This window comes from Primulina tabacum, chromosome 3 (assembly GCF_025594145.1).
Source record: "Primulina tabacum isolate GXHZ01 chromosome 3, ASM2559414v2, whole genome shotgun sequence".
NCBI lineage: Eukaryota > Viridiplantae > Streptophyta > Magnoliopsida > Lamiales > Gesneriaceae > Primulina > Primulina tabacum.
Window position 1 is genome coordinate 8844339 of NC_134552.1, and position 27225 is coordinate 8871563.

General features: G+C 34.1%; 2 protein-coding genes across 3 annotated transcripts; one reads left to right on the plus strand and one right to left on the minus strand.

The window, feature by feature from the left end:
- Window positions 1-2085: 2085 nt before the first annotated feature.
- On the plus strand, window positions 2086-6234 carry LOC142539977 (protein NRT1/ PTR FAMILY 4.3-like). Its single transcript, XM_075645781.1, has 5 exons — window positions 2086-2418; window positions 2766-2983; window positions 3476-3919; window positions 4444-4589; window positions 5192-6234. Exons 1-5 carry the CDS (start codon window positions 2286-2288, stop codon window positions 6066-6068), a joined length of 1818 nt encoding a protein of 605 aa, XP_075501896.1. The 5' UTR covers window positions 2086-2285; the 3' UTR covers window positions 6069-6234.
- A 3229-nt stretch (window positions 6235-9463) lies between these two features.
- LOC142539978 (cullin-associated NEDD8-dissociated protein 1) lies at window positions 9464-27181 on the minus strand. 2 transcript variants are annotated; one of them, XM_075645782.1, is made up of 29 exons: window positions 26957-27181; window positions 26550-26645; window positions 26277-26446; window positions 24920-25130; window positions 23559-23724; window positions 23320-23449; window positions 22823-22937; window positions 22533-22690; window positions 22318-22441; window positions 20878-20928; window positions 20726-20808; window positions 19057-19141; window positions 18879-18980; window positions 18681-18779; window positions 17503-17613; window positions 17333-17416; window positions 17118-17258; window positions 14737-14829; window positions 14508-14629; window positions 14213-14375; window positions 13887-14126; window positions 12575-12823; window positions 12305-12481; window positions 12073-12219; window positions 11800-11916; window positions 10819-10987; window positions 10573-10650; window positions 10319-10457; window positions 9464-9929 (listed from the first exon to the last, which is right to left on the minus strand). In XM_075645782.1, exons 2-29 carry the CDS (start codon window positions 26583-26585, stop codon window positions 9833-9835), a joined length of 3657 nt encoding a protein of 1218 aa, XP_075501897.1. In that variant the 5' UTR covers window positions 26586-26645; window positions 26957-27181; the 3' UTR covers window positions 9464-9832. The 2 variants fall into 2 exon arrangements, with proteins under 2 accessions (XP_075501897.1, XP_075501898.1); XM_075645783.1 differs by having other exon boundaries at window positions 26550-26692; window positions 26957-27145.
- Between the last annotated feature and the right edge of the window lie 44 nt (window positions 27182-27225).

Consider the following 27225-nt stretch of genomic DNA (forward strand, 5'->3'; position numbering starts at 1 on the left):
GGCTAGTACTATTTGTTTTTGACACTTTTAATTTGGAAAACACGTAAGCCACCTTGTGAAGTTGACCTGTTTACATCTTTTATTCATATGGCTGATGAAAATATTATATTGTATGGGGACAAATTCACCAACCAATTTTGTTGCCTTGGGGCCCATGGACTGACTCACCAATCAAATGTTCAAACATACATACACACACACACACACACACACATCGTAGTGTGTGTGTGTGTGTGTGTGTGTGTGTATATAAATATAAGAGTGTGTGTGTGTGTGTTTATTGTTTTTCAAAACTATATAATTGTGTTTAAACAACGCCTAGATACATCGTCTTTCCAACTGTGGAACACATAAGGATGCGAAAAAAGCATTACATGCGACTATGGAAGCATAATAGAGTCCAAAAATCGGGTGATAATTCAACAAATGTGGTGATAAAAGGTGAACTTTTGAAAAATCTTTGATTTAAATTAATAATATCATATTTTTTTTCTTTATCCGATACAAATTGATTGAAAAATATGTCGAACAATATTTTTAACAAAAATTAAAAAAATAATAAATTCTACATATTAAACTAGACGACCGATTAGACAGATTTTGAGCATAGGGCGCCCCTGATTTTTTAAACACCGCCCATATACATCGTCTTTCCAAAAATTGGGACGTCAAGCGATCAGCCGAATGATATCTTTTAAAACATTTGACTTTGAGAAAATATATATATGTGTGTGTGTGTGTGTATATATATATATAATGAAAAGGCCACTCAACTAGATAGCCCATGTACGCCCAAGTCTGCTATATATCAAGTAGAACTTTTTATTTCCAAATTAAATTATAATTTAAAACATATCACACATGTCAAGATAATACGCTAATTCATGTTCTCACCATTTCATTTACATTTATATATAATATTTTGTTGAAAATGAAATATCTTGCACTAAAGTATTTTAGTGGGCGTGGAAAACTTTCCCCCAATTGAGACAATTCTATCCTTTTATTTTTCCTTTTTCTCGTGACTAAATATTATAATAACATGGTTTCCAATTTCGACAGCTGTTCATCAAATTTGCATGCTTAATATGAATTATACCTGTTAGAAAATATATATGGTCGTGTGAATTTTCTATTTTGAATCGAGAAAATTACAATTTTAGACAATTTTTATTATTGTGTTGATGTGGCACTACACATGTCAATGTTATATCGACACCACGTTGACGTCACGTCATTATCACGTCAGAAAAACTAAGATTAAAATATGATAATAGGACGATTAAATTAATTGCAAAGAAGTAATTATCCATAATCAAAATGATAATTTCTTCTTATTTTATCCATAGACGACTTTGTAAAATATCGTAATTATATTCTATAACTGTAATTTTGTATTAATAAGTACTAAATAATTCTTTAATTTATTATTTGTTTGGCTTTTATACTTACTTTTTGACGGAAAATATATTTGTTATTATTTACATTAATTTCTAAATTCAATTATTTTTGTTGAGATAATGATGATATCCATTTCTTCACATGGCACAAAGCTGCTTGACTAATATTATTATATTATAGTACACATGCAAATGTCAACTGATCGTCGAGTTAAATTTTTAAATAAAAAGGTACGCAGTCCCTCTTGAATTTAAAAAATCGCTCAAATGATTACTGTTCATCATACTGACATGTAATTTATAACAAATCAAATGATTTTTTTTTCTTCAATCCGCATTTTAATCTTCTCAGTGCATGTTGAATCTTTTAATTATGTAAGCTTGGCAGTTGGATTTGGCAGGTTGGCACTATAGTAAAATTATGTAGAATAAAATCACCAAAAATACTGCAAAAGACAACTTTTGTTACACTGTACTGTTACTGTCACACGCCTTAATTTAAGGTCAACAGAACCAATGGAGTGGAACTACTCTGACCGGATTTTGAATTATATATATTGATTCTAAATGGGTTTTAATTAAAAATACTTTTTTCTAAAGTTGATGATGATGTATTTATGTTATATGTATATGTATAAGAAGTGTTGCTCACGCGTTAGAGTTAGAAGTGTGTTTAATTTCTTCATTGGCAGTTGGTCGTAATATTCAACTGTCGGGGGGGAGCTGTACATGTGGCTCTGGGATTGTATAAATTGAGGCCACTTTCTTGATTTCAGTATACAACAAGCCAAGTAAAACTTTCATATCTTAGCTAGCTTGCAGAGATATTATTTTAAAGTCCTATACTGATATATTTCACACTCTTGGGTGTGTGTGTGTGGGAAAATGGAGAACACGAGAAAGTTGCAGGAGTTTAAGGGAGAAAGGATTTGTGAAGGGAGTGGTACCATTGATTGGAGAGGAAGACCTTCAAACCCTAATAAGCATGGTGGAATGAAAGCTGCTGCCTTTGTTCTAGGTCTTTTTCTTCATCTTTGAATAGTATTTTCTCGAGTCCAATCCAAGCTCACACGTGTGTGTGTGTGTGTGTTTGTTTTGTTTGTGAAAAAGCCAAAAGGGTTTCTGAGAACGATAGTTTCAGCCAGCCTTGGAATGCAACAGATTTCTTGATTTCTCGTTGTTAGCTGAAATGCATGTTTTGATCAGTTTCTTTCGAAGTCGGAAGTGCTTTAGTTCTTTGGATTTCTAATATTATAAGTATAACAATGTGTGGAATGGATCAAGAAATTAACTACAAAACAAAAGTATTCTTTTCCTTAGAATAATGTTGAATTTTCTTGGTGAAACTAAATATTAATGTTGCAGGGCTTCAAGGATTTGAGATAATGGGAATAGCAGCAATTGGGAACAATCTGATAACATATGTGATAAACGAGATGCACTTTTCGCTGTCAAAATCTGCAAACACAGTCACCAATTTCGTAGGAACAGTCTTCATTCTTGCACTTGTTGGTGGCTATCTTTCTGATTCACATCTTGGTTGCTTCTGGACTATGCTCATCTTTGGCTTTGTTGAACTTTCGGTAATATATAATTTATAGTATTGTCTTCTTCTACACCTTTTCTCCGTACTTTTTGTCTCCCTTTTTAACTATTCCCGATATTTAACAAAAAGTAGCTTACTTCTTGCCACCAAAATATGCACAAATGTCCTATGTTCGAGTTTTTTCCCTTCATTTTTTAATTTCAGACTGTATTTGGATATACTTATAGAGAGAGTTATTAGATTTTTCTAGGGAGTAGTTTAATCAATTATTCTGCAATTTTATCGTAAATGCATACTTGCTATACTACAATTTATTCATGATGTAGAATTTCCATATCCAACTCAAACTTTTGCCCCAAATGCATGTTAGGCAAACATAAAGCTAATTGTTATAATTACCATGACTGATGCATGTGCCACTCGTGTTATTATGACAAACTTATGCAAATAATCGTAATATATATATACCACCTATGTTCTCTTCTTACCATTTTTTCGATTAAAATCTAACTAGAAAATAATTTTGCAGGGTTTTATATTACTATCAGTGCAAGCCCATCTTCCCCAACTCAAACCACCACAATGCAACATTTTAAACGATACTGAAAACTGCGTAGAAGCCAAAGGGTTCAAAGCATTTATATTCTTTGTGGCACTTTATTTGGTGGCATTAGGGAGTGGATGTGTGAAGCCTAACATGATAGCACATGGTGCTGACCAATTCAATATTCAAGATAATCCAAACCAATCCAAGAAGTTATCCAAATATTTCAATGCTGCTTATTTTGCATTCTCTGTGGGTGAACTCATAGCCTTAACTATCCTGGTTTATGTCCAAACACACTCCGGCATGGATATTGGATTCGGGGTCTCGGCTGCAGCCATGGCCATGGGATTGCTTAGTTTGATTTGTGGAACACTTGTTTATAGGAACAAGCCTCCTCAGGGCAGCATCTTGACTCCTATCGCACAGGTGAGTTCCCGCGATTTCGTTCTAAAAGTTTTCGGCACTTAATTCTAATCCAAAGATCATAGCTTGGCTTTAAAATTATAAAATTTTATTCATCTTCATTATATCCCATTATTGCACTCATAACATGCTCGATTACTTCCTAATTAAGCAGTTGATCCCTACTATTTTATGTTCATAAATCAAATAATTATCATATTTGAGATGAGTCTTTAATATTCTAGCTAGTGATATATATTTCCTATTTGATTCTGATGATCATGAATGCAATATTGATTACTAAACAAATTTTCCCCTCGATTTTTAATTTAATAAGTTTCTGACTGTCCTAGCTAGCTAATGCTCCCATTGAATATTCATTTAGTACCATTAAAAGTGATAAATTAATTAATTAATTAATTAATCATAATGCAATATTCTGATTTGTCGGAAGATTTGGCAACCTGTTTGTCGTATAATTAAAATTTATTAATCCAGCCTTTTAATTAATTTTTTTTTTCCAATTATTATATATGAATTAATTTCAGGTGATCGTAGCTGCAACTTTAAAGAGAAAGCAAATATGTCCCTCTGATCCTACGATGCTTCATGGAAACCACTCAAAGGAACTAACAAATGGCGGCATCTCCATTTCTGATAATATTGGCAATTTTCATCTCACTCAAAGATTCAGGTTAGAATATATTCTTAAAGTTACATGTAAATATCATAAATATTTGTATTATTTTAAAAAAAATCAAAGATGTAAATGCAATATATATATACACTTGGAAGGTCGTATATAGTATTAATATTCAGAAATCAAAATATATTAGAATTTTTTTTTTCGGTTTTATATAATTAAACTTATCTAGCATCGAGGTAGTATTACACGATTTGATTTAAAGTATATGATTGATGTTTCCTTTTTCGATAGTGGGGTTTTCCTCCTTTTTTAGTCTGCTTCCTTTCTCTCCATTTTGAAGCGAAAATGTCTTTCTGTAATAATCTTTACTATATTATAATGCATATTTGATAATATTAATGAATGTCCACATTTGTCATTACTATTGATCTTCCTAGATATTTAAAAATTAAGGCGCAAAAAATTAAAGTGTCACTCAAAAAATTTCCACGTACTTTTCCTGTTATTTAATTTTAACAACTATCTCATTATCTTAAATATTATAAATAAATTCAACATTACAAAAATAAATTTTAATTATAAATATATTTATGTTGCATGTGCTTGATGCACTAATAATAATAATAATTCCTTATACATGTGATTTGCAGATTCTTGAACAAGGCCTGCATAAAAATTCAAGATTCAAACAACAAGAAGAAAGAAAGTTCATGGAGACTTTGTACCGTAAACCAAGTAGAGCAAGTGAAAACGCTAATTTCAGTGATTCCAATATTTGCATGCACAATTGTTTTCAACACCATCTTAGCACAATTGCAAACGTTCTCAGTGCAACAAGGAAGCAAAATGAACACTCAAATCACGAAATCTAATTTCCACATCCCTCCAGCTTCCCTCCAAGCCATCCCTTACATCATGTTAATCTTCATCGTCCCTCTATACGACACATTCTTTGTCCCTTTTGCGCGTAAAATCACCGGTCACGAATCCGGGATCACCTCTTTACAAAGAATAGGTTTCGGCCTGTTTTTCGCAACTTTTTCGATGGTATCAGCTGCCATTACGGAGAAAAAGAGAAGGGACTCAGATAGAACGATATCTATATTTTGGATTACGCCTCAATTCCTGATATTCGGGATATCAGAAATGTTTACTGCAGTGGGGCTGGTTGAATTCTTCTACAAACAATCAGTGAAAGGGATGCAAACTTTCTTGACAGCTACAACTTATTGCTCATATTCATTTGGATTTTATTTGAGTTCGATACTAGTTTCACTAGTGAATAAGGTGACTTCACGTGGCTCTTCTGGTTCGGGATGGCTCAGTGACAATGATCTGAATAAAGACAGATTGGACTTGTTCTATTGGTTGCTTGCAGGTCTAAGTTTCATCAACTTTTTCCACTATCTTTTTTGGGCAAGATGGTATTCTAAAAATCAGTCGTCTGCATCTGGGATATTCTTGCCACAAGAGAATGATTCCAATAATCCAAAAAATATTGGTGGAGTTGAAAATGATATTGTATGATCTATTATGCTTATTTTGTAATTCACTTTATTGTTAGTATTATTGTACTATTTAAGAGTAGAGAATTGGGGGGAGAAAATAATGTCATGTATGTATCTATGTGTGTGTGTGTGGTGATGGCATTTGCATAATGTGTATATAGAAAACGGCATTAACTTTCTTATCTTATCTTATTTTGAACTTTTTATTTATTTTATTTCTTTCGATTTATTTTACAAAAATAAGAAGTTCTTGTCATCTCGAGTCGAAAGAAATCTTTTTCTATAGCTAGTAATTTATTATGTAGAATTATACTAATTTAATTTTCCAGCTAGTGCGCAAGAGATATTGCCACTTTTAAGGGTTCTCAAGAACCTTTGAGAAGGAAAAATAATAATAAAAATCAAGGAATTAATATGATCTACATCCAAGTCAAGATTCATTTGATTTTGCCTTATTGCATCATTGTCTACATAGTTCCCTAAGCGACAGAAAATGTGAGGGAAAGTGGAGGCCCTAGCCAGCCAGCCAGCCAGCCAGCCAATATTTTGTCTCTACTTTTTGTTGCTTGAAAGAATAGAGTCCTCATTTGAAATGCAAATTTATCACGGAACGTGAAGCTAAGGGAAGCAAGTTGTAGTAAAGCAACAGGATATTCCGTTATGTATATTCACTTTGCATATTGACTACATGTGCAGACCCAATGACAGATGTTGAGATTGAGATTTTAGATACCTAGTGAGAGATGTTAAGATTGAGATTTAGATTTAATTCAACTTCAAAATCTAGATCAAAAAGAGAATATTAATATTATTTAAACTCAAATAGACATCTCTCGTACATTTTATCGTTAACTAGAGAACAGTTTCACATATCAATATCCACTCAAATGGAAAAAAAATGTGATACAATTTATCATTCTAGATTTCATCCAATAACAAATATTTGAATCTGTCGTAGATGTTCAAAATTAAGCTATATATATATATATATATATATATATATTATTCATAGAATATATCCTAATCAGTATATATTCTTAATGATTCAACTTTATTTTGACAAAGAAACATGTCTGGAACACGATGTGACGTTGGAACGTACAAGGCCCTACCTCCCATTGCATCTTCTTTGAAAAGGAGGCTTTTTTCCAATTCCTAGCTAACACCAATGCCTCAATTGTGTTGCCTAAAAGATTGACATTTGGTCCCTCCATTCTAAATTGTCTTTTTCACTTTTTACTCACTTTCTTTGACAATGTTTACCCTTCAGTCATGGGATATTTCATCATACACCATGACTCAAGGACTTCATTTAAGATCATGTAAAAAAATTAAGCTTATACAATTTATAATCTCCGCTTCTGTAGTGTGAATTATTAAATCTTCATTTTGACTCAATAATCATTATATCAGTATACAGTAAATACTTTATATATAAGTCCGTAGTAGTTTTACACATTCTTGCCTATTTATAAATAGTAGATATCTTATGAGACAGTCTCACATATCTTTATTAGATCTTACTCATATTGACAATAAAAATTATTATTTTTCATGGGTGACTCAAATAAAAGATCCGTCTGACAAAATTAACTCATGAAAATGTCTCACGATAGTTTTTGTGTTTTATAAAATAGAACACTTTATAAGTAGGTATCTTGGGGTAGCTCTATGGCTTTTCATAAACGACCCTCTTTTTAGTTTCAAACTTGTATTCATCTTAATTTGTTCCCATTAGGAAATTCGATCTCTTATGAAAATTTGTTTTCTACCATTCAATTTCAACTTGATAAAAACCAAAATTGTTTCATAAATAATTGTCTGTCGACCATTAACGTAACTACACTTCTATGTCGTAGACTTGTAGATATTATGTTAGAAGTTTTATTTGATATCTATTCTGTATAACTGATTAAATCTATCAACAAAAAAAAAAAAGAAAAAGAAACACCTCAATTTAGCACCATCAAAAGCCACATTGACATAATAACAAAAACTTGGCCATTATCAATTGAGCATTAGATTGATGGATGATTTTCGATAGGGGACTTGACAATGTGTTAGAATTGTGTGAATTGCATGGATATATACCTCTTTGTTGCTTTTTTTAAGGGAGTTACAAACCATCAGTACATTTGAATTTGAGCTGAAATTTTCATACCGACAGTTTTTCTGCTCGACATCTTTTTCGACTAGTGAGATTTGATAAAATCAATATACAGAGACGATGATGATTAAATCAATATGTTTAGATGACATAAAGATTTATAACTCTAACCTTTTGTATAATTTGAATTATACGTTAGATGAAACATATATATGTACTCTTATTCTTCGCATTAAACGATACAAGACCCCATTTAGTTAGATCCTAAAATCCTCACACAACAATAAATAAATAAAAAAATTATGTATAAGTCAGAATACATATGCAAGTCATTGTTGATAAATTGAGTGGACTGGAGATATTTTCATTTTCAGTTATTTAACCGTGTGATCTAAAATACTATTAATCTTATTCAAAAGGCAACAGTACTATAGTCTATAGACATTCATGATTCATCAAACAAAAATATGCCCACTTTCTCTAAATTTGATGTTCACTTAGACACAAAAGGATTGAAAGAAACAATCGGAAAATACAAATAATTTTTCAAAAAAAAAAGATATAATAAATTAAATTATAAAATATAATATTAATACCATAAAAATTACGTGCACAATTTTTCCAGACATAATTTATATGTTCACATCATTAGCATTTCATTATGTACAAATTATGTGGTATGTCCTTTTTCCAGGATGTCAACTTCATTTGTTTCGTTATTTTGTTTAATGTAATACACCGCCTTCTTTCGCAGTTACGTTTAAAAAGAAATTATGTACAAGAAAAAGCATATGAGAAACAACGGGCCGACAATTTGTCATTAGTGAGAAACAATGAAATGACAAAGGGAAGTGCGCCGGGTAGATGTTAACCCCACTTTCCCACAAATCATGTAATGACCTAATTTTCTATATTGACGTAAAATATAAATATATATATATATATATATATATATATATATATATATATCCGTTATTGAGGTAAAACTACGAGTTCTAAGTTCTAACATCCATATAAAGGAGCTTTTTTACTAGATGAAAGATATGTACAAAAACTGTTGCTATCGGAAAAAAAAAAGATTTGGAAGGATTTATCGTTTGGTTAATATCAACAAACGATCATATAAAATGTAGGAATTTATGACGCAAAGGTCAAATATTGTTCAATTTGTAACAATTGCTTTGTCATTTATCATTTAATGCATGTTGGTAACTATATTTTTTAAAAAACAATATGAGACATTTTGGGAACTGAGAACTAATTAAATGTTAACTGACAAGAAAATAGACCTTGTATTGATACTATGAAACTATCAAAGTCATCAAATAGTTCCATAATAACATTGTACAAAATATAGAAAATATAAAACCGAGTCCTCCAAATTTAAACTGTAGTCGCCTTTCACAGGACTATAAAACAACAACAAAAGTGCATCCTATACACAGGGCACAGGAAACCACACACAGTTTTCAGGGGGGGTGGGGGGTGGGTTCGTTTCAATCTCTTCATAAAAGATTCGCAAATCTAGCAAGCCATGTTCATATTACCACTCCCCTTTTCTTTTAACCTATAAGCAATACATTGTTCGTCTGTAACTGAGGTTAATATCCCAGTTCGAAAAGACCGTGCCCTCAAAGTTTTACAGCATGACCTACAAAGCATGCCCTGAAGCAAGTTCATTCGTTCCGGATTGAAGAGTACTTCTCCCAGAGAGTTGGGGACTTGGCTATTTCATTCATAAGATACTTAAACTTGTGACTGCAATCATCTCCGCTGCAATCATCAACGGTAGATTATAGATTGAAAAAAGAAATAAAATTCTAAAATGATATAATCTCATAAAGGTAAATATTTGCAATGCAGCTAATTAGAAGAAAACTATCGGGTTTTTAAAGGAGACATAAGCTGGGAATAGCAAAATCCATCCTGTTCCACTCCCAAAATATGTCGGTAATTTCTATTCTTCCTGAACAGAAGAAAGAAGAACAAAATGCCACAAAGAGGGGGTTCGGTCGGAAGAGTTTAAAGGATCAAAGGTCTAACAAATCAAGCCTGAGGTGGTTATAGTTTAGGTTTTACCTGGGTGGTTCTTAAACTTGATACGCTGGAACAATCTGAAGAAACACAAAATTGAACTGTCCAAGAAATCACCAGAAACATACCTTATACGATTCAGTGATGCAATTACCCTGAGGGCACTCCTGATCATGTCTTCATTCCGGTCAACTTCTTGCTTGACAGCATCTTGCTTAGGTCTAAAATTAATAGTTTTCTGGAGTGGATCCACCAAAGAATCCAGAACTGAACGTACAATATTATCCAGCAATAATGTTTATTAACATCAAATTTAAAAGCTACAGCGAAGCGGAAAAATAAAATTAACTGCAACTGTGAAATAATGAATTGAAATAAATACCTGCCAACACAGCAGACGGACACTTTTCAGCCAACTTCGATAGGATGAGATGACAAGGCATTTTCACGTCATAATGATCTGGAGAAGAAAATATGCAAGAATGAATACTGCATTCATCAAGGTATTTAAGGTACTTATTAGGTCACGGGTCTTACAGTAATGCTCAAAAGTCAAAACTAGTATAACCTAACTAGCCAAGGAATAACACAGTATTGACAGGGTATATGGGGAGTCAGATTGACTTACCATCTAAACCAGATGAAAGATATGGGACGATAAAAGATGAAGGATTCATTTGATCGAGACAGCTATCCAACAAAGTGTCTACGCATTCAAATGCAGCTTTCCTCAACTCAAGCCCATCATCAACAGTGTGCTTGAAAGGACCTAGATCGACTGTCCTGATCAATTCTTGCTGTGGAAAAAAAAGAAACTGATCAGCCAAACTTCAATGGTAAAATGGACTTCAGCAACCACCAGTAACATGTAACTCAAATATACACCAGGTTGCTTGCAGTATAACTAAAGGGGTAACAACAAAGAGAGACATTTTTTGAGATAAAAGGAGAAAGATGGTTCACTTTAACCCGCTGTAAAGGCGTGCCAGCTAGATAATCCACACATTTTACGGTTTTATTTGGCTTTCAGCTTCTTTGGTCTTGGTTTTGGATTAGCTATATGGTTTATCAATCGATATAATTTTTGAATAAAGATAATGATCACTGCCAATATTCTGATGTTCTGTAAACATGAGATAAGTCCTATTATTTTAGGAGTTATTTGTCTGATAGAATTTGAATATAGGAAACAGTATTTTTAATGCATTTTCGCATGACACAAACAATCAAAATTTTACATAAAACATTCTCTCAAATGTTGAGTGATAATCTCTTAATGAGCCCCAAATATCCATTTAACCATGTCTATAGAAAAATTTTGCCGTTCACATAACGCGGAGTCATAAGCATAACTGTATTCTTTTCGAGGAAAAGAAATGAAGCTTAATGCTCACTGAAGCATCGAGTGAATGTATGAGTGGCCGAGCATACAAGCATAAAACAAACCTAGAATATAACACTGTAAGAAACAATGCCAAAAGTTTTGACAGCAAACTGCTGGATCCACAATGTTTATCCCAAATAGGACTTTTATAAGATATCATCATTGGTGCTTCTTATGGTTTGTGAGGCGACTATAAAACAGGGATGACAATACTAGAGAAATCACCTTAATTACGGTTTGGTCATATAGAAGCGGCAATAGTTCGGGAAGCAAGCCCTTTATCAAGTTCGGTTTGTTATGAGCTGCAGTACTTAAGGCCAATACAGCTGCACGCCTCACATGCTGCACAAAAAATTGACAAGCCATGAATAGGTGGAATTCTAAAACAGCAAGTAGGAAAATCTGGATGAGATATAAAATACTGTTTTATGATTCCACATGAATCTTAGGTATATACTGAATGACTTAAGAATTACTAGGAATGATTTGTCGAAATACCCGGTCAGTATCCTTGATAAGCATCAAGAAAGAAGAAATCTCAGGGTACAAAATCTCATCTATCTTCTCTTGACGCTCAACAATAGAATATTTCACTGCAATCACAGCGGTTGCTCGAGTAAAAGCAGCTGGATATAAAGTCCTCTCCTACAATAATATGTCAAGCAAACCAGAAGAGTGATCACAATCAGCTCCTCCCAACTAAGAAAATGTATCATTTCTTGGATGGTACCTTGAGTTCAGGAACAAGCTTTCCTGGTTCAATAAGTGCAATTTTTCCCAGACATTCAGCAACCACATTGCGAACTCCCTCTTCATCACTTTCACAGTGGTTAAAAAGTAAATTAATGATCTTCTCAACGCTAGAATCATCAAATTCAGCTTTATCAACAGATTGTCTCACAATGACCTGTAAACAGGGGAGTAAGCAAAGCAAAAATCCGTTACCAGAACAGATCGACTAAAAAGTTCTATCAGATGAGTTTATATTCAGAGAGCACACCTCTTTCAGAGAATGGAGTAATAGATATTGCTTCTTCTGCTGATTATCGATTTTGTCCAATATAAAAGGCAGATACTTTGAAAGATTACCAACTGCAATATTTCCAAGAGCATAAGATGCCGCAGATTTTATTTCTTCAAAAGGTGATTGGAAGGAGTCGATAACAATATTCTCGATATGGTCCTGAGAACTTAGATCTTTTCTTCTCCCTATCTCCCCCAAACACAGCAAAGCAAGATGTTGCTTGGCCTATGTGAAATATTGCAGATTGGTAAAATAATATGACACTAAAAATAGTGAGAAGGAATCACCATCCACGCGCATAATGAATTTGTTGAGAAAGTACACCTAATATTTCTTTAAAGCGACAAGTATTTCTCGAAAACAACAAAAAAGCACAAAAGCAATGCATATAAGAACAATGGGGACTGCTTTCATCACATTCCAAATATTTGATAACAAGAAGATTTGTTTGATAAGAAGCCAAGATAGTGAAATTCTTCGTAGTGTTCCAGATGGAAATGCTCAAGAAATGTAACAGAAATAAAGCCGGAAGTGTGTGCATGCTAGTAAGCGTAATCCAATTTGTTCCAATTAGATGTGCAAAAGAAAAGAAACAGCTCAAATATTATTTGATTCGTATAAAAAAGTATCAAACTCGAACCAGGTCATCATATTCGTTTAAAATTTCAATCCGATTACATCGCAAATCATTTTATTCGGTAGCTTGTGAGCTTTAATATATGGTTTATAATAAATATACTTAAAATGAAATTCGATCCAGTTGAATGAATTTCAACTTCGAACTCTAGTTCACGCCGAGCTTGAGTCTAAAATAATTTAGTTTCAAGTCTAGAACCGTCTAAAAAACTCCAAGCTCTGACGCAAAAGTGTAACGTTAGTAGTTTTCGACTCGATTCAGTATTTCTGCATCCCTACTTCCAACCTCATAGTTAAGAAGAGAAGAAAAGCCAAGTAGTTACTCAAATTCAAATACCTATATTTTCTCACATAATTTCTCCTAAAATAGAGTAGACTCCACTTTAGCGGGTCATACATTTAATACCTTTGTTTTCAAGTATATCAAACAAACAGTTCTTTCGAGAGAGAAGAGGGTCTAATTCTCGTGAACTAGTTCTATCACACAGACAATTAGAGTTCACCAATAATTTTAGTTTGCACATCCCCTCGTATCCTTTTATCATCAATAATTATATATCAACTCATAAATTTTACAATTATTTTCTGAATGCATATAATGATTGAAGTAAAGTACAGCAGGTAAGACAAATAGATTAGATCATTAGCATACCGAATTGGTGCTACTATCAGCTTTTAAGATATCTGTGAGCATATTTACAGTGGACAAACAATTCTTATCACCAGCAGCGAGGCACAGAACTGCCACACATTGGGCTATGGAAAACAAAGCCTGTTTCGCAACAGCACCAGACTTGGCAGATGGTTTTGCAGTTGAAAGAAGTGAGTCTAACAGGACATCAAAGCTGGTGTTTGTTGAGGATACAAGGGAACTGAAAAAGTTTTGCAGAGCCTGCATGTTTAGAGATAATGGTTACCACATAGCACACGATTCTATAACAGGTGCACTTGTGAGTTGTGACAGCGTTAGATTAATACCAGTAGGGCCTGCCCTTGCAGCAATGAGCTTCTAATTAGAGTCAGTGCTTGGGGGAGAACTTTGTTTCTGACAGTCAAACCAACATTTGGACCAGATCTTTTGTCGGCCATTAAGGTAGAGCATAATTCCAGGGCTAGAGCAGCCATATGCAAGTCTGAGTCGCTGGAAACACAAGGCAGGTTTAATATAAAAAAAATTACACTGATCGTCCATAAATAGTTTATCACCAAAACTTTGAGGATGAAACTAGATAGCAATTGTAGAGGGGTGGACGGTACAAAACTTGAGTAAAACCTTATCAGGGTTGAAAGTTCAACTACTATGACTTCGTAAGCAGCAGAAGCAATTTTATCACCATAGCCAACAATTAGTGTGTTTAGCGTTCCCAAGGTCGCTTGTCTTAATGCTCGATTAGCCTGTTAATTAGAAAACATGTAAGCTTATCAACAGCTATTGTACCAATTAGTAAGGCTCATTCCAGAAAAACCATTCAAAAGTAACACAAAAATATAGCATGTTACACCTTTCGTAAGAAAGCAGTCAACTCCGAAATTACATGCTCTAACACGCAAGATAGGTCGAGGTGAAGTGGAGAAGTAGCAATGACAGCGAAAGCCTGCAGGAGAGGAACAAAGGATTAAACATTTGAAAGCAGAGGCATTTTTATGCAGTAATGTTCCAAAAGGTTAAAAAGAAATGGATTTCTTGAGCATGGCGTCTCAATAAAATCAATTCCACAAAATTCATACGATACATGTAGAAAATCTCCAAAGCAGACTAAAGGCCATCTGACAAAGTCCTGAAGGAAAATAAGTTATATAATAATCTAAATCTATCAGAAAAATTTAGGCATGTCTTTCTATACTCATCGATTGGATTTAAAGATAGTTTGACTTTAACTGAAGGAATTCAGTTGTTACAAACCGAAGCATTATTTGATGAGTTATGCTACATGTAAATCAATATTTGTACATCAAATCTTACGTCACAAAAAAACAATACAAAATTTCAACTTGTCAAAATCTCTTTTTTTTTATAAAAAACTAAACTTTATTATAATAACAGAGGGGTTTACAATAGAAGCGGATGAGTAATCAGCAAAACGTTTTATAAGGGAGATCGAAAAAACACCACCACACTATCATCGTGACCATATAAATTTCTAATCCCTAACTAAGTCTGAAATAAATAAGTGATTAAACTCTGGTAGCTTAGTCGTCCAATTCGCCACTCTGAATTTGATCTTCTCCTGGACGTCGTCCATGGACTCCGACAAATCTGCGAATATTCAGATGTTCTTTTCCAACCATATCGACCAAAAGATGCAATGAATTACCATATACCAAAAGCTTGTAAATCTTATCCCGGTGGGAAATCCTGGCTCCATAATAAACATGTCATGTGCCTTACGCGGAAAAGTTCATTGAAAACCCAACTCTTGAACGCACCAATAGATGGCCCTGATTCTCCTCTTGCTTTCGACATAAGCTACACCGTTGCAGGCATAAGACACAGGCGGGCCACCTTCTTTGCATCGAGTTACAAGTGGGCAGTTTCCCCAAAGCTACAATCCACAAGAAAACTAGAATATTTTGTGGGATAGGTACTTTCCAAATCAAATATTATAATAGTAGGAGAATAAAAGGAAGTTAGAAATCGGGAAAAAAGAAGTAGAAAGATCGAATATAAAACAACCCGGAAGAATCCTCCAAACCAAACTCTAAAATCCTCCTTACCCAACTCCAATTTAACTGCCTCTAAGACCCCTAAAAGATTAGTGAACTCACCTACTTCGACCTCATTAAAATCTCTTCTAAACCGCACATCCCATTGGAAAGTATAATTGACTTTGATATCGACAACATCTACAAAGTTACGGATCGGTTTGTTGGTTACAGTACATATCTGAAACAGAGACGGAAATCGGTCTTTAAACAATGAAACCCACCCCCTCCCCAAAAACATCCTCCTAAAGACGAATGATATTACCCTCTTTTAGCACCACCCTAATCAATTGATGAAAAGCCGGGTAAAAACAAGAGATAAATTTCCAAGAGCTTCTGAATGTTGAGATCCTAGCCAACCCCACGTCCCACCCATTATCTTGAAGACCATAAATGCTCTTGATTACTTTTTTCCACAACGTCTACCTTTCCACTGAACATCTCCACCACCATTTCCTGAGAAGTGCCTTGTTCCTCAAACAAATATTCCTCAGTCCCAGGCCTCCCCTGTCCTTCGGTTTACACACTTGATCTCACCCAACGATGTATGATACATTAGATATACATACATTAGCATTGTCCTTGTTTGATAGAAGAGGTTGCGATCACACGTTAAATATGACTTAAAATGCAGATGTCAATTAGTAAAAAAATATATGCATGTTTCTCCCTCAGAGAAACAAAAGCAAATCCACTACCATGTTTGACTAGAACTACAAAGTCAGCAACTTCAGGAGCTTCAAATGATAGATGACCCAGCTCATTCAGTCAATCAAAATTTCACTTAGCTAATATTCCATGCACGAAACTTAATAAAATTAGACTACAAATGCAGAACGACGTATCAAAATACGCTTCTATCAAGCACCAAATACTTCACATTAAAACAGCCACATCAAACAAGAGCAGGACAAAACGATCCACGAAAAAAAACAGTTGTTCGAAGTTCACTCTCTTATAAGCAGACTTCTTCATCATACAAGATCTACTTCATCCCTCAAAAAACTTATTAAAGTATTTCCGAACACTAACACCACAATCAATAACAGTTATATAGTGAAGTTGGCAAAAATACGAGAATTGAGCCCTTAACACAATCGTAAGAAAGCAGCAAATGCATTAACAACCATGGAATTAAAATGAGAAAAAGAAGAAAGCCCCCAGCAAAATCTTTCAATACCTTCACAGCTGTAAGTCGAGTTATCTCGTTACCCATCCGATCAACAAGCACAGGAAGACACTCAGGTAATTCTCCCCCAACATGATCACCAAATGTAAAAACCACAAGTCCCATGCAAGAAATGGCACATTCTTTAACCTCCTGAGAGAGAAGAGAAATCACACCCCAAAAAACTGGTGAGAGAACAAGATTTCTATACGACAAATGACCCTAACCTGATCTTGATCTTGGTTTGTTAGGCGTGACATTATAGCACTATAAATTGGATGGACATAAGGTTTGAAATCAAAACCATAAGCCTGAGGAACAAAATCATAGTAAAATCTCAGGACGTGGCCCTCCAAAATCCGGAAGACAGATATGCACAGAGAATATGAGAATGGACCTCAAAATTTGGTCGTAGAACACGAACAAGTTCTCCACAAACTCTTAATGCCTCTGCTGTAACTTTGTAATACCGTTCACCAACAGCAGATATAACAGGAGCAGAAATGGCCTAGAACAAGATTTTCAACAGACAAGCAAGTTTTAGATATTTGTTGGTCAAATTGTAGTGATTATGAGAAACACTGTTTAAATCTTTTACTTGAGCATTTTACAGATTACAAATTGGTGGGCATAAATTGAACCACTGCCCCATGCTCTACATTATGAGCTGAACAACAATCAATGCATCTGGTTTTAAACAAATTTTTCCTCCTTACACCAATAGATCTCAGTAATCCTACATCATCATCTTCAATGATTTTTTGCATGCACTGTTAAGAGTCCATAAATAACAGCATCCATTAGCTATCATAAAAGAGCGAAGACTGCAACATATCCTTTTGGTGGTAATGCCAATAAGGACATGGCAAGCTAAAATAAAAAGGTAGTCTTTCTGCTTATCTGTTTTATTACTTATGGTCATGATCATTGCATCGATAAGCCAACCATACATACTGTTTATGAATATTGGAGGACCATGGAATATGCACAAGGATATTGAAGAAAATTTCAAAATACTGAAAGAAGTTGGGGGTGTAATTACATGGACCGTACAACAGAAAATAAAGCCACGACTAAATTCAGCTATAAACTAGATATCTTTAAGTGGCTATGGTAACTTGCAGAAACATGCACTTATCTTTACGGGAAGCTAATGCAGCTGCTGATTATATTACAAAATTTAGGAGTACCTGGTAAGAGGAAATCACCGATACTTTATAGCAAACAGAAGAGATAGTCAAGCAGTCGCATGGCATTTTCAAGTCAATTCTAGTAACTGCTTGTTTCAATCTAGCTATCTATTATTTTGGTATTTACTCTCTGATAGAGGAATAGTTTCTGGACTCCTCTTTTCCAATCTTTATTTCTGGAATCTGGGGGTTCTAAAATGAACGATCCTAACTCAACTCAAACAGATTAAAAGATCATAGAGAAGCATCCCGACACTCATAACGGGGTTTCATCGCCTTTTTCAACAGATAAAACATTAGTTTAGATAAAGCGCGTTAGCATAAATTCGCCAAACATTCGTACTTTTCAAGACATCATAAAACTCTGTGGCATGAAGAAAAGTACCTTAATATAGGGATGGAAAACTGAAGGAGCATGCGAGGCTAAAACTAATCTTGTGAAAACAAGAGCTTCAATCTTTAAATTTGAGGTCGAGGATTTATCCTGTTCATAAAGGTAATATAAGTACTAGAGCATCCCTGGCAAAAAAAAAAAAAACAAAATTCATTCACAATATAGAATCCCCAAAAGGGTTAAACTTACACAAAGTGCTTTCTCAATGCCAGGGGTAAGAGATCCAATGTGATCAGCAAGGCAATCAGGTAAAACAATTACCACCTCTTTCAAAACTGAGAAGGCACCAACCTGTAAAACATGAAAAATGTAAGAAATTTCAGAATCTATTTTAAAATCACAGGGGTATACTTGCCACATTGTTTACCTTAGTTTTGATAGATTTTTCACGTAGCTGTCTATTTACAGATCGAATTATCTTTGGCACTTCTTGCTTCAATAGGTATTTGGGACTGCATAACATATGCAGAGTATCAGGAAAAAAAAGCCGTTGCATACTTGTTGTAGGAAAGGGGAACGGTGTACCGAAATCAGGGTATAATTCATCAAATTTTGACACAAGCGTATCAAAAGTAAACAGGGGTCAACGAAAATGCAGAACACTGGAAATCTTGTATCAGTGATATAACACACCAATAGAGCAAGATTTCTACAGAAGCAGGTATGAATCTTCCTTAGGGCTACAGCCCAGCCCATTTTTTTTATTATTATTTATGTAGGGATTCCAAAATAATTAATAGTGCTGTAAAATTATTGTCCTTGCATACGCGTTGTTTCTCTGAAATTTCTCTATAAAATTCAGCCTCATGACTTCGGCCTCTCGAATCTCAAGCACAGGTGCGAAATCCCTTTTTCAGATTATTTTAAATATTACGATCATTGTGTGTTGTTAATGTAATAAAAAAATGAGACTTTTCATGATTGACAAATAAAAAAATCGCAATTCTTGAATAATGAAATTTTAGTTTGTTAATTTTAATCAACTATTCGATGTTAGATCAAACTACATTATAAGAGTTGGAAAAAATGAAAATTTCAAGTCGTATTTATTGTCTTATTACTCTAAATTCATGAAATTATCGAATGAGTATTAAAATATATTGTATAGAAAACCATTTAGATTGCTTAATTGGTTTTCACTTGAATATTTGTTGATGAGTCATTGATTGGTTATTGCTTGAATATTTGTTGATGAGTCATTGATTCTTCAATCTTGATTATTTGTTGTTGAGTAATTGATGGACTATTGTTTATTTCATTGATTTTTATTTTATTCGTTTAGGGATATAACTTGACTATTTCAAAATGAAAATTCGATTTGCTGCAAAGAAGAAAGACGAAATCATTTGTTGTTGATTCATATATTCTAGTATAGACTAATTATATTTTTCAAAATCCCGTATGGCACAGCTTCGTTGGACTGTATAATGTGATGATTTTTTTTGTTATAAATAAAACACAACGAAGTTGTGCCAAATGAAATTTTGAAACATAAATTCATAATATATATATAACATTTATTACATTTTTTGGTAATAACATATAATTTATTACATTAAATTCAAGCCCTCCAAACCTTGTCCCGGTGCATAAGCTTTTCATGAATTCAACATCAATGTTCCATTCTCCCATACACCCACTTGCGTTGCTTCACTAGTGAAATCAGCTAACTAAACATTGCTAATTCAAACACAAAATTTCAACTTTTTGGCTTTATTAACTATCATTTTCCTCTTTGTTTATGGTCCCAGAAAAAAAATGATCTTTTTCGTCATCTTAACATGCCAAAGCTCACAGACTATTAAGATAAGCAATTTCAAGTTCCTCAAATGATTATTTGCTGAGATGTTTGTTGAAATTTCGTCAAAAACATCGCAAAGATGATTTTGTTTCATTATATTGTTTTGACGTCCACATAAAAATAAATTGTGTCAAACATCATATAATAGAGTTGACATGCTGAACTGCTGATAATCACACCTATATTTAAATGCCATAGAAAGAATGGATATCCGACGAAATACATGACACCTTACCTTGATTGATCAAAATCTGTCTGGCCTTTTGTAACATTTCCTGTTTGTCTTAATAACTCAATGAACGTACTGAAGACATCCATCTGCACCAAAGACAGATGATCAGCCAAGGATAAGTAAAACAAAGAAGAGTAGTACAGTTTACATCATACCTTGACATTCTCTTCCCTCTCTTTGAACCTATCAATTAATTTCGGGCATGCCTGCAAGTATACAATTTTTAGTCAACCGCCGTATTCTGATTAACTGAACACGAGAGAAATTGAAGAAAAATGGTTTATTTACACAAATAATATTCTCGATCATACTCCAATATCTCATTTTTCATGCACTTACATTTAAAATGGTAACGAAAACTGAAATTAGCCTTCATGACATTGAGGATAAAATATAAGCATACTCTATATTTCAGGAATCATGTACATGTGACAACAGAGTCTTTAAGCAAAATAATTTTCCTTTTAAATGTCACTACGCCATCAAGATTAGTATTACCATAGTAAAAACATGACTTATGCCCAACAAAAAAGATTTTTCCAATAATTATTGCAATTTCAATTTTTTTAGTTAAATTTGACGGAGTTCAAATGATAACCAACATCATAAAACATTAAAGCATTAAAAGGCAATTTGAAATTCAACACCAAAGGAAAAAATTAAAAATGTCCAATCAAAACCTACACTAGGGTTTGTGAAATGTTATAATCATCACACAATACTTCAACGAGTAGGAGTGACTGGTTGCCTATGTAGCACAAAGGACGTCAAGGTTTATGTGTCCAAAATTATCCACTATAGATTCAAACCAAACAGTTTGACATTTACCACTATGCTCTTCCTTGACCATCAGCTCTGCTCGGGTTACCCTAATTTCAACTATGACAATTTCATCAGATACGGAAACTTGGCCCATTCCATATTTTTGGGATTAAATTAACGCCACTACGTACAGTTTTTTCCCTTCCGTCTTGATACATGTCAAATGACAAATTTAGTCATTGTTAATAAATATTATCCCACGTTGTGAACATAACATAGATAAAACAAATAATAATGTATTAAATTTATCTTATTCATGTTGAAAAGGCGAAGCCTGAGAGTACAGATATATCTTTGGCATTGCTTGCTTTGTTGAAGTGGAAGCTTCTATTTCTACCTTTCAAGTCTTCAACATTGTCACTAGCAATATATCGCCACCTTACAAGTGATTCTTTTATCTTCCCAATCTTCTCTCTTCGTTTCGTATCTTTGGTAAAATGAGTTTAACAAGTTTAGAAGCTCTTTCCAATTTAATTATTCGCAACTCCAAAAAGCGGATCAGCTTACAATTCATGAGGAAACATAAAGTAATTGAACAGGCTAGAGCTGTATGCTCATTTGAGAGAAAAAGTCACCTTGTCAATGACATCTTGAATGACAATTTATTACAAGTCTCTTACAATTTATTTTTGTGGAGAATTATTTAAAGAATGCGCAAGAACAATGCCGAGAGAAGAGCTACAATGATCGTGGCATACTATTACCACACTAAAATAGAATGGTACAATTCCAAATAAAGTATGTATGCTATCTTGAAACTTATCAATGTATACCTCCTCATATAGTCTTGAGAGCATCTCAGGACGAGAAACAATTAATGCTGCCAAGCATTTAGCAGAAGCTCGACGCACCTTCCAGCTCACATCTTCATCGTCTGTGTATTCATTAGCACTCTCACTACAAGCTCATAGAATGAAATATTAGCATAAAACCCTGTCATCGATAACATCAAGTCCTCAGTCAGCAAACAAATAACTTCGGAACATACTCATCCTCCTCTTCCACACAACTCTCCTCGTCTGTGTCTTCCTCCATATTATCAGTGAAATTAGGATCATAACTAAGAAATTCCAAAGTAAGACGTAAAATTTGGTCGCAGTAGGAAGATATATCCCTGGGACATCTCAGCAAAAAGCTCTCCAATGCCTACGCAGAAAAGTATTCAACCAAGTACAAAATGAGAGAAATAAGAACAGGGAACTCAAACAAAGATTGCTCTTCAACACATTATTAATCACGAAAATGATCACGGATACACAATATTAAAAGAACAAGTACCTGCAAGCTGTACTCTCTAAGCTCTTCATCATTCTCTGACGCATTATTACAGTAGCCAATTAGTATTGGAACAGTATCTCCAAGGTGCGGACCAAAACGATAACCAACAGCTCGACTTGAAAATCAAAAATTCAGAAGTCAATAGATATGATTCATCATAGAAGGGTAACAAAAAAGGTAACACAAATGTCACAACAATCCAAGACACAATAGACCCGCAGTATCCGAATTATCAAAGCTGAAGCTGAATAACATTCTAAATTTCCATGATACACATGTTTCCAATGAACACCACCACCAAGTAAAAGAATTCATTCTCATATCTCAATAATAAAATTATTCCAGTCCTGGACAAATGAAAAAATCTACCATTACAATAACTAAATCGACATTCAAAAGGATCATAAGGGTTCACGGCACATGAGATGGCTCTAACAGCATCAGAGCAATCAGACACATCTAACCATCAGCCAAAAAAGGTTATTTCAATAATTTACCTTAAAGCACCAATCATTTGGATGTTTGTCCGTGTAATTTCAGATTTTGTGGCCTTACTTTTCAAAAGCCGAACAACTTCAACAGTAGCTTTAGCCAACAAATCATCAGACAAGCTTGAAGAGAGAGACGCTGCAGCCGAAATATTGTAATAACCAGCGAAAATGAAGAATTTAATAAACTGATGAAACTAGAAATAACAAAGTATCATCAACAAGATTTTGAATTAGCTTCATCCTACCAATAGAAGAAACAGCCTTCTTTCTGACACTGGCTTGATTCAAACTCAACTGAGGCAACAATGCACCTAACAAGACCTCATGGTCTGACGCCATTACATTCCCATATTTTTGAAGAACATCACATATAATATCAAGACATTCACATTTGATTTCTGTACTCATTCCCTAAAAAAGAGGATACATAAATTTCATAATGAGGATAAAGACAGCCAAACTCGAATTAAATAACGAAAAAAGGTTTGTGAATATATAAATATTTCAACTCACAGCAATAAATCTACCATTACAATATACAAAACACCACACACAATTACACAATATACAGTTTTGGACCCCATAAGACAAGGTCTAAAAACCCCAACACATCAATTTTTTTAGTTTTAAGCACCTATAAATCAAGAGAGTAGAAAATCTTCCATAAAATAGGTCAAAGTATTGTTATTTCATACAAGATGATAATGACTATGAGACGACAGCTCCAACACTCTCATCTTCAAGCTTTGAAGGACTCCAAGCACGCAAGTTTATCTCCTTTTCTAGATCTAACAGGTTGCATTATAGGAGAAATCTATCTTTCCCAAAACAATCCAAAGAAACCTAAACACGCACCTATACTGGGTCATCTTTAAATAATGCTGGTCCGTTCTGACAGGTATTATAACTTGTAACAAAGCAGACATTTGGAGATGATGAAGCCCGTGCTAAAACAAAAGGAGTGATCATACAACTATTGTCCCAAAGTGAACGATGTTAATGGTCTTTCTAACAATCAATTTTCCAGCAGTCAAGTGTGAAACACACTAATGGCTCCAAATTCACATTTGTCTCACAACTGGTTTAAGCAAGTTACTTGGAGATTATGCTTTACTGATAGTGCTTGAAAATCAAATTACTTCAGATCAACAAGGACAATGAGCTCATGTTGATATCATGATAAATCAACTAACCTCACCCAAGATCCAATTCATGGGAAATAAAAAGAGGATGATAATAATAGTATTAACGAAACAGATAACCTTAACTATGAGGAACCCTTTTCCATTCATAGAGAGATCCAATCGACAAAATCAATAAAAAGACCATCATGGACCAAGATCCAAAGGGATCAATCTTGTTGGGAGGTACTGCCCAAGGAAAGGAAATATCAAGTGACCAATAACTGAGTGACTTGCACAGCTTCAATTAAATTTACATTATTATTGAATCCTAAAATAAAAATTCCAACGCATTCAAACTATTGTCCTCCAACTTCCAACAAAGCTTGCACATAATAGTATTGATAGTAAGTGTGAATCTGCTACTCAAGAAGGTAGCTGTCTCGTCCATATTAAACAGATGTGGGATTGATCATGTGACTCACCAGAGCGGTTATTCCTCGAATCAACTTTGGAGAAATAGATACAAGAACAGATTGTGCAATAGATGGGCTAGGAACTTCCCCAACAATCGTCTTTAAAGCAATACTAGCAATGTCACGGTGTTGCTCTTTCCCATCGAGCAATTTATCACAGAGCTTATTAGTCATCTCCAGAACTTGCTGCTCTCTAATTTTCTTCACCAAAGGAACAAGACTGGAAATGAACATCAAAACAAAATCAATAACATTGCAGTTTCCCAATATTAACTATTATGAAACGAAAATTGTGCGCAGTGATAATCCTAACCACAAATCTTATTACATCAAGATGCATAATATAAATTTGCCCTGAATATAATAACGAAAAGGCAGAACATTAACTAGTTAATTTCCATAGGGTATCACTCTAATTAAAGGGAACCCCCTTCCTGATATTCACAAAGACCAGGAATGAATCTAAGCCTACAAGGGGATTGGAAATAATTTTCAACCAGCAATAGACACACCTGAATTAGAACCTCACAAAGTACAGCATAAAATGTGTGTCTGGATTAAGAGAATTGAGCAAAAAGAATAACAATTTAATGAGAGAGATATCCAAATGCTAGTGTATGTATTCTAATTCTAAACCTTGGAACGAAACAATGCGTTAAGGAAAATTATCGCTGAAAAATATGAGCTGTGATATAAGCATGAAGAAACCAAAATTCAAAAGAGGGAAAAGGGAAAAAAAACCGATTGTAGTGGGGCTTGTTTGTTTTCATTTGGGCATTCTCGGGATATATGTTTGGATATAAATTTAGGGAAATCTTTGAACAAGTAAGACATATATTTTGTAATGTATTGTTCAAATAAAATCAATTATGTTGATATCAAATCATGTCATAGATTACTTGGTCACATCAAAATATATAAATGATTTAAAATTATAAAATATTGTGTTTCAGACTACAACATAACATCACAATGTAGTATTTTTGGAAAATGTTGAACAGTTGAATTGAAAATAACGATTATACTGAGGCAAGTGAAAAAGAGAGTCTTTGGGGAAGAAGAATGAACATTAGAAGGTGATATTTGGTTTCATCTTGGGGGTACACAAAATGGAATTGGAAAACAAATCCTAAACGATGAAGTAGAATCTCCAAGAGACAAACGAGGATTTATGGCTAACAATAAGATGAGCATATGATTGCTTTGAACACTGATCTCTGCAAAGGAATGATGACGAAGGATCGAGATATATTTCAAATCAATGCAGTCAAACAGCAGCATAATGCAGAAAAAAAAATGCATGAACAATAATAAGACAGAGAGAATAAATCCAAAAGGCTATTTATTTAAAGAAGCGAGACCGAACCACTTCACAGCTAATCCGGAAACATCGCCTGCTGCATCATCCAGTTGTTGTATGACAATATTAGACAATTTTGCTTCAAGGTCGACATCTAGTTTAAATCCCTCTTTGTTTAATTCATTAAGCAAATCAGATGTCGCCATATATCGGTAATCTTTATCCTTTCCCGTCATCTGTAGGGCATAGACAATATTTAATGAATAATTAAGTCATACTAACGTGAGAAAAATAAGAGCAACGAGATGAATTGAAGAATATAAAGTATCCATGACTTACCTTTTCAAGTATCCCAGTTAATGTTAAGTTAGCCATTTCTTGAACCTCTAAGTGCAACTCGTTCAGCTTGTGATTCAGCAGAAGAAGATAGACCACCTTTTGAGTTCATAGATACGAAAAATGAGTATAAGAAGATAGACCACCTTTTGAGTTTATAGATACGAAAAATGAGTATACGCGTATATGACATTACATACATTAATCAATCAATTGCGATAAAAATAAGAGATTCCACAGAAAAACCCCAATTGATAGAACATTTTACCAAAGTGCATCGCAAAGCAGGAAGTTAACAAAATCAATACAAGTCGGTGAATAAACAAATGGGGGTAAAAGAATTCTACAGTCAGAGTGGTTGCACCGGCTTATTTTCAGAAATTGTCTCGGGATGGATTGGCATGTGTTACCTGAGATTGCGACAAGAATCGGAATAAATTTCACGCCGGAGCCGATGGTGGACGGACCGATTGTGGTTGTTCTTAAACCCTATTAAAGTATCGGAGAGGAGAGTGAGTCACTCGGGTGGTGGCCAGATCAGATGTAGCCACAACAATCGTGAATGCAACAATGATAACTCGCGCATTCGCAATGCGTGTTATAAATTATGTGCGCGTAGTTATTCAGTTTGAATCTATATTTTTTTTGTTATAGATGATTTTGTTTGCATTTGGTGTAG

Coding starts and splice junctions, on each gene's coding strand:
- LOC142539977 (XM_075645781.1), top strand. CDS start 2,286: ATGGAGAACACGAGAAAGTTGCAGGAGTTTAAGGGAGAAAGGATTTGT. Junction 2,419..2,765: donor AGCTGCTGCCTTTGTTCTAG/GTCTTTTTCTTC, acceptor TTAATGTTGCAG/GGCTTCAAGGATTTGAGATA. Junction 2,984..3,475: donor TTGGCTTTGTTGAACTTTCG/GTAATATATAAT, acceptor ATAATTTTGCAG/GGTTTTATATTACTATCAGT.
- LOC142539978 (XM_075645782.1), bottom strand. CDS start 26,585: ATGGCTAACTTAACATTAACTGGGATACTTGAAAAG. Junction 20,929..22,317: donor TCTCAAGACTATATGAGGAG/GTATACATTGAT, acceptor GTATACTTGCAG/GCATGCCCGAAATTAATTGA. Junction 9,930..10,318: donor GCATCACTGAATCGTATAAG/GTATGTTTCTGG, acceptor TGATGATTGCAG/CGGAGATGATTGCAGTCACA.